At 40.6% G+C, this 12,587-nt stretch overlaps 1 protein-coding gene across 21 annotated transcripts in view; it reads right to left on the bottom strand.

Moving 5' to 3' along the window:
- Positions 1–2,661: 2,661 nt before the first annotated feature.
- The window catches only part of afdna (afadin, adherens junction formation factor a), a 103,097-nt gene continuing 93,171 nt past the window's right edge, over positions 2,662–12,587 (bottom strand). For 13 of the 21 annotated variants that reach the window (XM_083562421.1, XM_083562405.1, XM_083562404.1 and 10 more), the window contains 3 exons: positions 11,053–11,569; positions 4,846–4,930; positions 2,662–4,273 (listed from right to left, as the gene is read on the bottom strand). In XM_083562421.1, the coding sequence (XP_083418547.1) occupies positions 4,120–4,273; positions 4,846–4,930; positions 11,053–11,569 (756 nt within the window). In that variant the 3' untranslated portion in view covers positions 2,662–4,119. The remainder of the gene's footprint in view (positions 4,274–4,845; positions 4,931–11,052; positions 11,570–12,587) is intronic. The other 8 variants (XM_083562412.1, XM_083562409.1, XM_083562417.1 and 5 more) reach the window with 2 other exon arrangements.

The raw sequence follows: 12,587 nt of genomic DNA, 5'->3' as shown, positions 1-12,587 counted from the left end.
CAGTAGAAACCTTCAGACATGTGAAAACATTTCAGGCTGGGATCGAGGTCTACGTTTGCATTAATCTTATTTATACAAGTTATCAGCAGGTAAGGGGCCCTGCTAAGGGGCCCAGGAGTCGCAGCTTGTGGTGGCTGGTATTTGAACTCACAACCTTCAGAGCCAAAGTCCTTAACCACTAAGCTACCGCCTCCTCCATATATGGTAAGGATGCTTAATATAAGTACTGTATGGGTTTTTTTTGACCCTGTTGCCACCATGTCTCTGATCTGGGCAGATGTTTCTCGCTCTGTCCCGACTGAAAGCATTTCACCACCAACAAACACAAAGCTAATCTGTGTATTACAGGTTTTTCAGGTGTGCACACCCATGCAAATACAGACCATAACTCAAGGTGTGTCAGTGAGAAACAAGCTGTTTCCAGGACAACGCTGTTTCCAAATAGTGTCCAAGCTCACCAGATGTTCTCACTGTACGAGACTTTTACATTCTAAAAAGACCACACAGACACTTAAGACTAGTTCAAGCAGTCACATGACCTACACTTGGACTCTGTTAATAGATTTCGGATCACGTAAACGTGATGAAGTAGGAAATATATGTTCAGTCACAGAGGTGTTCTGGAAGTGTAATATCACCCGTGTCAAAGTCACATGACTCACGTTCTGTTGTAATAAGGCTTTAGGTTGAGGTCAGTGGTTAGGAAATGACTGATGCAGCAGTCATGTAGGATTAGGAGCAGATGATCTGTTCATCTGGCATGAATATGGATGTTGCAGAACGAAATTTTTCTTTTATTTGAGAACCAAAGTTGTTCCAGCATGACAAGGCGCTTGAATACTGGATTCTGATTGGCTGAAAATTCAAATCAGAGCTCTGAGCATTGAACACACAGGTATTTTGTATATACACACACACACAATATATACTATGCAAAAGTTTGAACACCTGCTTGGTATCATTGGTTTATCGTACACACGTCTCTGATTCTACAAAATATCCAACAGTAAGAACTGAAAGCCAAACGGTGTTCACACCAAATATTGATTTAATTTAGATTTATTTTCTATTTTGTAAATACATAAATTACATAATACATAACTGGTAAAAGAATAACCAATTAAAATCTAGATTCTGAAAACATGCTTTCTCTACAGAACTTCATACATGCCTAAAACCAGTATTGGATCTATTAAATCTAATTATACTGTAACTATAAAATTATACTGTATTTATTAAATATAATTATACTTTATCTATTAAATAAAATGAGTGTATCTATTAAATATAATTATACTGTAACTATTATTACTAGAATACCCATATTCGCGTATTGTCCAAACTGCTCCAGAGACGATGCTATCTCCACAACCCTTCATCTGTCCCTCAACCACCTAGACAACAAGGACTCTTATGTAAGGATGCTGTTCATAGACTTCAGTTCAGCATTTAACACGATTGTCCCTTAGCACCTGATTGAGAAGCTGAGCCTACTGGGCCTGAAGACCTCCCTCTGTAACTGGATCCTGGACTTCCTGACTGAGAGACCTCAGTCAGTCAGGATCGGAAACAGCATCTCCAGCACCACCACACTGAACACTGGAGCCCCTCAGGGCTGTGTGCTCAGTCCACTGCTGTTCACTCTGCTGACTCACGACTGTGTAGCAATGCACAGCTCGAATCATATCAAGTTCCCCGATGACACGACCGTGGTGGGTCTCATCAGCAAGAATGACGAGTCAGCATGCAGAGAGGAGGTGCAACGGTTAACAGCCTGGTGTGGAGCCAACAACCTGTCTCTGAACGTTGACAAAACTAAAGAGTTAGTTGTTGATTTCAGGGGAACACAGAGTGATAATTCTCCACTGATCATCGATGGATCCTCAGTGGAGATTCTCAGATGGTGTTCACTTGGCGGATAACCTCACCTGGTCACTCAACACAAGCTCCATCACCAAAAAAGCCCAGCAGCGTCTTTACTTCCTGAGAAGGTTGAGGAAAGCTCATCTCCCTTCCCCCATTCTGACCACGTTCTACTGAGGGACCATTGAGAGCATCTTAAGCAGCTGCATCACTGCCTGGTTTGGGAACTGCACCGTCTCGGATTGCGAAACCCCACAGAGGATAGTGAGGACAGCTGAGAAGATCATCGGAGTCTCTCTCCCCTCCATCATGGACATTTACACCACACACTGCATCCGCAAAGCACACAGCAAACTCTCTCTCTCTCTCTCTCACACACACACACACACACACACACACACACACACACACACACACACACGTGAATGATCTGCACAAACAGGACTCAACACACATTACAGGCAGAGCTATTTTGTGTGTTGTCTATAGTGTATTGTCCTGCACTGTCCTGTGTTGTCTTTTTGCACTGTTTGCACCAGTTGCACACATGCACTTTATGTGGCGAGGATTTTTCTTCTACTTCTTGGCCCTGTGTTTTTTTTGTTTCTGTGACTGTTGTTTTATGTTGTTGTATGTAGCATGTGGGTTCTGAAGGAAGGTTGTTTCATTTCACTGTGTACTGCATCAGCTATATACGGTTGAAATGACAATAAAAGCTTCTTGACTCTTGATATATAATATAAATATATAAATAAAATAACGCACAATCAAGATTCAAAACAGCAAGTACAGCAATCATTTATTTTGTGTAAAATCTGAATTTATTTATGATTTACAAAAGCCTAACATGTAACAACTAATAAAACGAAATCAAACGAACTCGTCCTGAATCTAAAATGATAAACGTAAAAAGTGTGTATACACGAGTTTACATTTCGGGAACAGAAAAAAAAGTAAAAAAAAAAAAAAAAAGGTGATGGAATATTGACACTATAGTGTTACGTATTGGTTCCATTTACATAGTGTGTGTGTTTCTGGAGGAAAAAAATAAAATAAAATAAACAATTTACACATTCACCAGCATTTTCAGAGTGTTAATGCAGTTCTACAACCATGTGTTTAACTCCGAGGGGAATAAAACTAAAAGGAGATCGATTCAGAAAAACATTTCTGATAAAACAAATGAATAAAAAAGAAAGAAAGGAAATAAAAAAGGTGAGATAAACTAATCCTTTTTGCTTTCTGTTAATGGATTGGATCAGGCATGAGGATGGAATGAACACCTGCAATCTTTGTTTCTTTTCATCACTGAAGTCTTTAATCTTTAAACTACAGAACGTCTATTCACTGCACTTCACTTCCATCAAATCCTGTTCACTAGGATGATAAACGGAACTAAAAAGTGGGAAAATAGATTAGAATCGCTTATAATAGAAAAATATAAAAACAGAAACTTTCACTCTGTCTGGAATTCGAATATAAACCCAATCCTCCTTTTTCTCCTTCTCAACTCCTGAAACCAGAGGAGGTCTGACGAGATCCGTCACCACCTTCTTCTTCGATGTTTTGAGACAAACCCGAGGGGAACAGAGTGCGAAGGCGAAATCGGAGGGACGTTATGATCTGTAACAACTTCGAGCTTTTACATTTATTTTACTGAGAAACAGAAAGCTGGTCCAAATAGAACATTTACAGAGAAGGTTATTTAAACAAAACCAAAAACAAACAAACAAAAAAAAAAAACAAAAACAAAAAAAAAACACACAGACACAAGAGAAAAAAAAAAGGGTGGAAGTTTGCAGCTTAAAACACCACCATAAAACATCCCACGGATCAGTGATATAAAAAAATAAAATAAAATAGGAATAAAGCGTTTCGTGTTTTTTTTTCTTTTCTTTTCCAGAATGAACTATTTCACAAATCCGAAAAAAATATGCCGTTTCATTCATCGTTATTATAATTAAAACATTTGTACAGTGCTTTATTATATATCTGAAACGCCGCAGGGAAGAAAAACAAAAACAAACCAAACAATAGTCTCTATGAGCAACACGTGTACTTACTGGTCCAGTTATTTTCATACAAATGGAAATGATGATGGAAAAAAAAAAGAAGGAGGGAAAAAAAAAGGAAGCTCCAGGTAAATCTCTCTCTTTCCAGTGCTGGGTTTCAGGGATTAGTGTTGAGTCCCACTTTAAAAGAAAATAAAAAATAGATGGAAAAAATAAAAATAAAAGAAAGATTTGCTCTTAATTACTACTTCGTGTTCAGTTCGTTCTCCAGCTCCATGAGCTTGCGTGAAGCCTTGACTTTGTTGGAAACCTCTTTCCCCTGCGAGAAAAGTCTCTGCCGCTCCTTAAACGTGAGACTCTCCGGTGCTCCGCCTATCGAGTTCTCCTGGTCTGGTCCACTGAAACACAATCAAACTCTGATTAATCTCGTCTCATTTCTTTCTGATCTCACGAGGAGCCTTCAAAGCCAAAATCTGATGCCTTAACCACCGGGAAGCTCTTTCACTCCAACCCATGTAAAGCAGATCTTCACCGTGGTTAAGGCATTGGATTTTGGCTTTGAAGGTTGTGAGTTCAAATCCCAGCCACATTAATCTGGCACTCCTGGGGCCCCTAAACAAGGCCCTTAACCCTGGAGCTGCTCAGTTGTATGATAATGAGATAAATGTGAATCGCTCTGGATAAGGGCATCTACCAAATGCCATAAAATAATTTGTGGAATGGGATGTTCAAAGAGCACATGCAGATCTTATGGTCAGATGTCCACATACTTTTGGCCATACAGTCAAATTGACTGATATTAATTCAATTAAGATCATTTCAATCCACTTCTGGTGTTTCCACCTGAGCAGGTGAGGGTTAAGGGCCTTTGCTCGATGGCCCAGCAGCAACTCATGACCTTCTAATCAGAAGTCCAACATCTCCCTTTTCCTTGAGATGAGATAAAACCGTCTGTGTTTAAGCAACTCACCCTTTGGTCCATTTCTCTCGCGGGTCTTTGTAAACTTCTCCTGATCCTACAATTGCCGTCGTGCTTCCAGTGTATGAATTAAACCCTGTTTTTATTTTGAATGGGGAAGAAAAAAAAAAAAATGACACGTTAAAATTAGGTCGTAACAGTTCGCGTCGACGAGAAGGACGTTTCCAAAAAGCTGCTGGGTTGGAAATTCGGGCTGAGGATATTAAGATGCTTTTTATGAGGTGTGTCATCACAAAGTAATAATTGCATCATTATGACATCATCATCTAATCTATGAAACCCAGCAGCTTTTGGTATCAGGTTGCCTTCAGCACAAACCAGAAGCTGAGCAGCTGGATTAACGCAGGCGGGATTAGTACTGAAGCACTGTCTGAAGCATGGTCTGTGGATCTCTGGTCTTCGGTGGAGGTCAACTGAAGGAGTAATACAATGACTGTGTATCATTACTGTATCTCTACATACATCCTGGTGGAGAAACAGGGCTGCACCAATCCCGTATAAACAATCTCCAAATCAAAAATTTGTTTATCTGCCGTCTGATTGGCCAAAAGATTTTCTAGTTATGACGTCATAATCGATCACGTGATATTAAAACGCTTCAGTACAGTTCACGTATTGCATTTTCCCTTCACTTGAACTAGGAGACCCCAAACCTGTTGCTGGCATGATAATACACAGAAAGTTAGCTCTATGAGGATCTGCTTTCCATGGGTTGGAGTGGAAGATCTCCTGCTTAAGAGCTCTTGATCACCTTTAGGATGTATGTGAACGCTGACTGCTCCCAAGGCCTCCTCACCTCACCTGGCTGAATAAATCTCATCCCAAAATCCACAAAATCTAGAAGAACATCTTCCCAGAAGATGAAGAAAAAGGGTGTAAGTTACTATAAGAGAAAACGGGTCATCAGCGTTGAACGAGATGTTCAAAATGCTCATCTTATTCTCCATGTAAGGTGTCCACAAACCTTTGTTCATATAATGTGTACATGAGGTTACTGTAGATGGATGAACTCAGGAACTATGGAATCTAGTAAACATTTTTTACAAAAAAAAAGTGGAGCTTATTGTAACAGCAAATGGTGGACTCTTGGTCTGGTTTTGGAGCAGCAGAAGATCTTCCACTCCAATCAACGTAAACCGTATCTTCATGGAGCTGGCGTTATTGTCATGCTGGAACAGGTTTGAGTCTTCTAGATCGAGCGAAGGCAAAATTTCATGCTACAGCATACAAAGTCGTCCTGAACAATCGTGTCTCCAACTTAGTGGTCACAGTCTGAAGCTGAAGTTGTGCGTGAGAAAAACGTCTCTACTGTGACACGTCTGGTAATATTTCTGCTGACCTGCTGCCAATTCTGGAAACAAGGCAGTTAAGCTCAGGAGATCTGGTCACGGTGTCGAGTTTAAAATACCCTCTGTAATTCTACCCGACTCTCTGTAGGCTTCTGTATGGTTGAGACGTCACTGGTGTGATGGACATGGACAACCTGCGTCCTGTCTTCTACATTCAAAATGCCTTAAACGCGTCTTTAGTCTAAAGGAAAGGTTACAAGATCCACCTGACAGCCTCCGATTTGTCTCGCAAAGCAGACCGCTAGCTGCAACAAGAGGTTGCCAAGCTCCGCCCACTTTCACACAGTCATGCTTCAGGTAGTACCCCCCCCCCCCCCAAAAGTCCACTTGACTGTTTAATACGACGACGTTTTTGTGCCACGTTAAAAAATTACGAGATTAAAGTCTGCAAAACGAGAAAAAAATATTTGGAGAATAAAGTCGAAATATTTGGAGAAGTAAGTCGAAAATTACAAGAATAAAGTCAAAATACTTCAAGAATAAAGTCGAAATTACGATAATAAAGTATTATTTTTTAAAGTAAATATTTTGAGAATAAAGTTGAAAATTACGAGAATGAGGTTAAAATTATGAGAATAAAGTCGAAATTACGAGATAAAGTAATATTTTGTAAAGTAAAATTTTTTAAGTAAGAATTTTAAGAATAAAGTCGAAATTACGAGATAAAGTGATATTTTGTAAAGTGATATTTTGTAAAGTAATATTTTGTAAAGTAAATATTTTGAGAATAAAGTCGAAATTACGAGAATGAAGTTGAAATTATGAGAATAAAGTCGAAATTACGAGATAAAGTGATATTTTGTAAAGTAAAATTTGTAACGTTAATATTTTTAAAATGAAGTCGAAATTATGAGAATAAAGTAATATTTTTTTAAAGTTCATATTTTGTGGAAAAAAAAGTCATAGCAATACAAGTATAAAAGTGGTAATATTTTGAGAATAAATCAGAATTGCGAGAAACGGTTTGCTGTTTTGCATAAAATGGACATGGAGGATTTGGTTAAATCCTACTTTAGGTTTGGTTTTACAATCAGAGAAAAAATCCTGTGTGTTTTGATTCATCGGCACTGAGTTATAATCAGCAAACGGACACTGCGGCAGTTCTGTAGGAAATGTCATTTATTCCGAAGAAAAAAATCGGACAGATGTTGAGGAAATCTGCTCTTTTGTGCAGTCTGAAGGACATCAATGGTTACATCTGCGTGCTATTTGAAGAAAAGATGCTGTTTTTTTAAAAGACTATGAGGATAATGAATAAAAGAAATCGACCCTGAGGGACTTGAACAACCGTACGCACTTTTTTCCTATAATATTACGACTTTATTCTTGTATTGTTACAATTGTAAATCTCGTAAAAATCTCGTAATTTTTTAACGTGGCACTAAAAACGCCTTCGTGGTTTTAAGCAGCGAATCTAAAAATCTAAAAACAAAGAAAAGGAAAAATTTGTGTCATCACGAACAACTCGTTTTGAAAGCCAAATCACTGTCGTGTTGTTATTTGAGATGCGAAAAAAAAAGAAATTTTTAGAATCCATTCTTAGTTGCGATTCATATTTTGAATCACTGGGAAAAAAATTTAATAAAAATGATTCAGAATAAAAAAATGTTGCCGCTTTTAATGTTCAACTTGATAGATCAAAAAAAAAAAAAAAAAAAAAAAAAACTTTAGCACCCCCTGCTGGGCCGGCATACTTATGTTCACAATTTCTGCAGGAACATAATTACGATCCGAGTTTCCCTCACAAACATATTAAGTATTATATGTGATTATTACGGATATGGATTATTTCATGTTCAAAAACGTTGATTATCTCTATGGAGATTTTTCATCCCCCCTCAATACCAAATTAGTGCAGCCCTACTAACTAATATAACCATGCTTCTCTCCTGACCTTGTTTCCGAAACCCAGTCCTTCTACTCCAGCTTGAATTTCTAGAGTTTAATATGACTGAACATCTCTAAACTTCCCAGTGACCTCCACCTTGGACCTGCTCAAGGCATAATCAGGCAGCAGGCTCACACGTCCGTGTGTCTGCACGAGTCTGTACGCCTTCATCTACAACCTTTCTATATCCATATTGGTCTTTCCTTTGCAGGCTGGTTGTGAGGTCACAACCTCCATCCAAATGCATGTTGAGGTTGTTGGATGATGAAATAGAGCGGGAGGGGAGCAGACACACAAACACAGTGGCGCTGGTGAACCGACAGGTCACTCCGCTGACGGTGGAAAAGAGGCTGCATGGCTGCTCAGAATAAACTGAAACATTAGTATTTTACACCACCAGGTTCATTTCCCCTCAACAGCAGCAGCTCTGACCTTAGAGTTTAGCAGGGTTCTTCTATCATCTCATTGTTTCGACGTGAAAAATGTCTTCACAGGTATGTTTAATGTTTATGGAAGGAATACGGTCGCTTTATTCATCACGTGATAGTATTAATAGAATACCAGGGGTGTGACGGTACACGTTTGCGGTTCGGTGCACACGTGTACTAAACATAATCCTTGTTTTACGTGCGGAACATAGTACTACATATTTGTGCAACGGTTTAGCGATATGGATTATTTTGCGTTTTATGTACAGCTTCAAGAATTTCTCTTAAAAGGAGAAAATCCTGACAATTTCGCATCTCGAGGGAGAGAATGAATGGATGAATTTATGAGTATAACTGAAATAACTGTTTCTTAAATTAGACATTCGTTTTGATTTTATTAATCGTTAGAAAATTTTATATTAATTGCACAAAACACACACACACTTATAAACACATCTGTATTTACCCAAATATGGTCTAAAAAAATGTAATCTATTTGAATAAATGTTTCCATTTATTACATTTTATTTAATGAATGCATGCCAAATTAATTGATTACTAATTTATAATTAAAATTTTCTGCTCAAAACTGATAGCGTTCCTCTTCTTTTTTTTCCCCTACAAGCAGGAGACATACTTGGGCGCTTGGAAGACACGCTTTTATCACAAAAATTGCTGTTTGAAACCGTTTGAAACGAACAAAAAAATATAAATACACACCGAAGTATCGTATATTGTGCGCTGCTGCCTGTTGGTCGAAATTGTAAATATTTTTCCAATTTTGTCGTTTCGCTATCGTCATCGTCATCTCGAACCATTGTAACTTGTGCACCATCTGTATATGTATGTTTTAACAAAAATGTAAACCGCTGATATTCCCAAACGTACTGCGTCAATAAAAAAAAACGACAAGCAGTTTCATGTTTTGCATTTCTACCCCCGCAACTGAACCGAACCGTGAACTTTGTGTACCGTTACACCCGTGATGGATTATATACTTAAGAGCAAGAAAAGACAGGCAGGAGTTTATAAGCTGCAATAACATAAGATAAAACACCTGCTTCGTGGACCACAATAAATGGATACTAAGGAAACTGTGAACCATCGCTGTGGTTTAAAAGGAAGAAAACACGTGTTGAGGGAAAACCGTAGCCTCTTATCTGTGATTTCGGTTTCCTAGAAGAACACGTCCAATTGAATGCGCTTGGAAACTCTGGCTGGTTTTCTGGCCACCGTAAGCGGAGTGACTGATGATCCTCGGGTGGAAGAGGAGGAGGAGGAGATGGAGGAGATGAGCAGAGCCCAGAGCCTCAGGTGCTGAGAGAGTTCACCTGAAGCTCAGATGGCTCCTGAGACGGGAAGGAGGAGTGCAGTATGCAGCGATGAAGCGACACACATGGACGTACGGACACACGGAGATGAGACATGACAGACAGACAGACAGACAGACGGCTAGAGCAGTTTAGAGATTTAGGAGAGCAGAGCAAAGCAAAGCCAGGCAGTAAGTGCCAACGGATACGCAGCCAGATCAAATTCCGTCAGTCTGAGCTCGCAGGATTGCATCGCAGTTTTTTTGGGGTAATTGCAGGATAAGCGGGGTTAGTGGTTTGTCCCGCCATCAGAACAAATGGCACTCGGATGGCAGCAGATCCCACTTGGTGTGTTGGGGAAACACGATTGCATGTCACATGCAGGGTCAAATCCACCGGGCATCGCTGTTAATCCGGGCTGCATCGTACGAGTTTGTGCATGGCTGTTCAAAAGCTTGTGTCTTTTTTTTGCCATTATAACCAATAGTAAAAGAATTCCCCGTTGTCTTAATAAAAGCATCCCCCCCAATCAAGAATCGAATTGCGTATTTGAACAGCCACGCTCCAAAATGCGTGCCTCATTTGACAGATCTTTTCCCCCTTTTGCCAAGTGTGCAGAAGTCTGCGGAGGGCTGCTCGTGTGTGCGCTCGCGTCCCGTTCGTTCCCGAGCCCATAGCGGATGCGCAGGAGTCTGCGGAGGCCTGAGCCTTCCTTAAAGCAAACCACACACACTCGCGCACACACTCACACACACACACACACACGAGCGCTCGCTCGCACGCACACGAGGGACGGCCGGCAAAACCAACAGTACTCTGGAGTGAATTAGAGCACAGGGAGAATCATGGGTTTGATCGATTGCTTGGATACATGATTGGAGGAAGAGGAATTTGGGAGGGCAAGAGGAAAATTTGGATCGGATTAGGTGATCAGATAAAGAATTTACCAAATCTAATTTGTCTATTGGAAAACAAAGAAAGGGAAAAAAAAAAGTGAAAACACACAGGAAACGAAGAGAAAGACGTAATTAAAGTTTTTTTTTTTTTTTTACGATCTAGGGAGAGGAGGAAAAACGTGAGAGAATTACCTCTCTAAGAGAAACAGGAAACGAAAAAAAGAAATACGGATACTAATAAGAACTAATTCAAACGGGAATGAACCAATAAAAACGGAGGAGGGGTGGGCGGAAACGGAGGCCTCCCTCTCTCCGTGGCGTCTCTACCTTTGGGTTTGGTGGAAGGGGGAGGGGCTTGCCCTGCCTTGGGCGCAGTACTGTTGGCATTGGCCTCAGGCAGCTGGAATGAGCCGGACAGAAAGATGCCGTCCGAGAGAGGGCGGGGCTTGCGCGTGATGGGCGGCGGCGGGGGCTTTTGGGTGGGCATGAGATCGCCATAGGACTTCCGTGTAGCGGAGAGCTTAACCTGACCTGCTAAGCCTGCATCGTCCTCCTCCTCCTCCTCCTCCTCCTCCTCGTCATTGTACGAGACAAACTTGGCAGTGTATAAAGTGTCGGGGGAGACGACCTGGGTTTTGAGGTACGAGGTGTTTCTCTGAGGCGGGGTCGGAGGAGGGTTGGTGGTGGTGGGGTTAGTGGCAGAATTGGGGGGCTGGTAGTCCCGGGGGAGAGGAGGTCTGTACAGACCAGGATCGTCCGGCGTCAGCAGCTTGCGCTCGGCCTCCTCGTGCTGCCGGCGCCTCTCCGCCTCCAGGCGAGTGTAGTACTCCTCCTCCTGTCTCCTCTAAGGGGAATAGGGGGAAGAGCCAGTTAGAGCTGCCTCAGCTAGCCTTACCAGCCTCTGCCTGCTACACTCCTCTAAGTAGAATTTCTATCTTTCTTACTTCTGCAGGGATTTGACTAAATTGCGAAAAGTCCATAAAAAAAACCAAAAAAAACCAAACATGGTTATTCAGTCTAAATAATTAGCTTCTGATTAGCAAATATATAAAATATCAACAAATTTAATTGTTCAAAGAAGACCTGAGTAACGCCTGACTGGTTCATGTCCTTCTAAAACGGTTAGAACTAAAAACTTTACACAGTCTCAAAGGTAAACGGGGGGGAGAACCTGCCCTGAACCTGTCCGAATTTTCCAATTGGCTATTCTTTCCAAATTACGGTGAAATGCAGGATCAGACGTAAACGCTAGTTCAATCCTGAATGACTAATTTAGACATGTTTTTATGTCATAAAAATCAGCTCAGGAAAGTTGTTTCACTGAGATGAAAAAATAAAGCAAGCGTTAAACTAACAAGGTTATTACAAGCTATGCCATGAAAAGTGGCATCGCTATTACAACTGAAATCAATATATTGACATACGGTACGGATTCGCTGTGGATTTTCCAGAGTATAAACTCCTGATCTTTGGCTGGAAAACTTTATATAAACGTAAGGATTTTTTAACCAGCTGCATTATGAAGTTCTTTTTCATTTCCTTGTAGGTCCACCAGGGGGTGCCAGACGTTTGGCACTGTAGTGCTGAAACAAATACATCTGGTTCTAACAGATGTGAAAAGGACTTCACAGGTTTCTCACAGGTTTTTTCATAAGTTTCTCACAGATTTTTTTTACAGGAATTGCTGCTCTGGTCTCTGTACATAAATGGCCCTGGGTTCACGTGTGTTTCAGGACGTCACTGATGACACAATGAAAGGGGATGACAGGGACAGGCCGTGTCCCAAAGCAAGGTCGGGATGAAATGATGGTCTCCCAAAGACTATAATAAAACCTGAAAGTGAATCATGCATGTTTTTTTTT

The sequence above is a fragment of the Silurus aristotelis genome, assembly GCF_946808225.1.
Source record: "Silurus aristotelis genome assembly, chromosome: 15".
Lineage (NCBI taxonomy): Eukaryota > Metazoa > Chordata > Actinopteri > Siluriformes > Siluridae > Silurus > Silurus aristotelis.
This window is presented reverse-complemented; position numbering and strand designations above follow the sequence as displayed.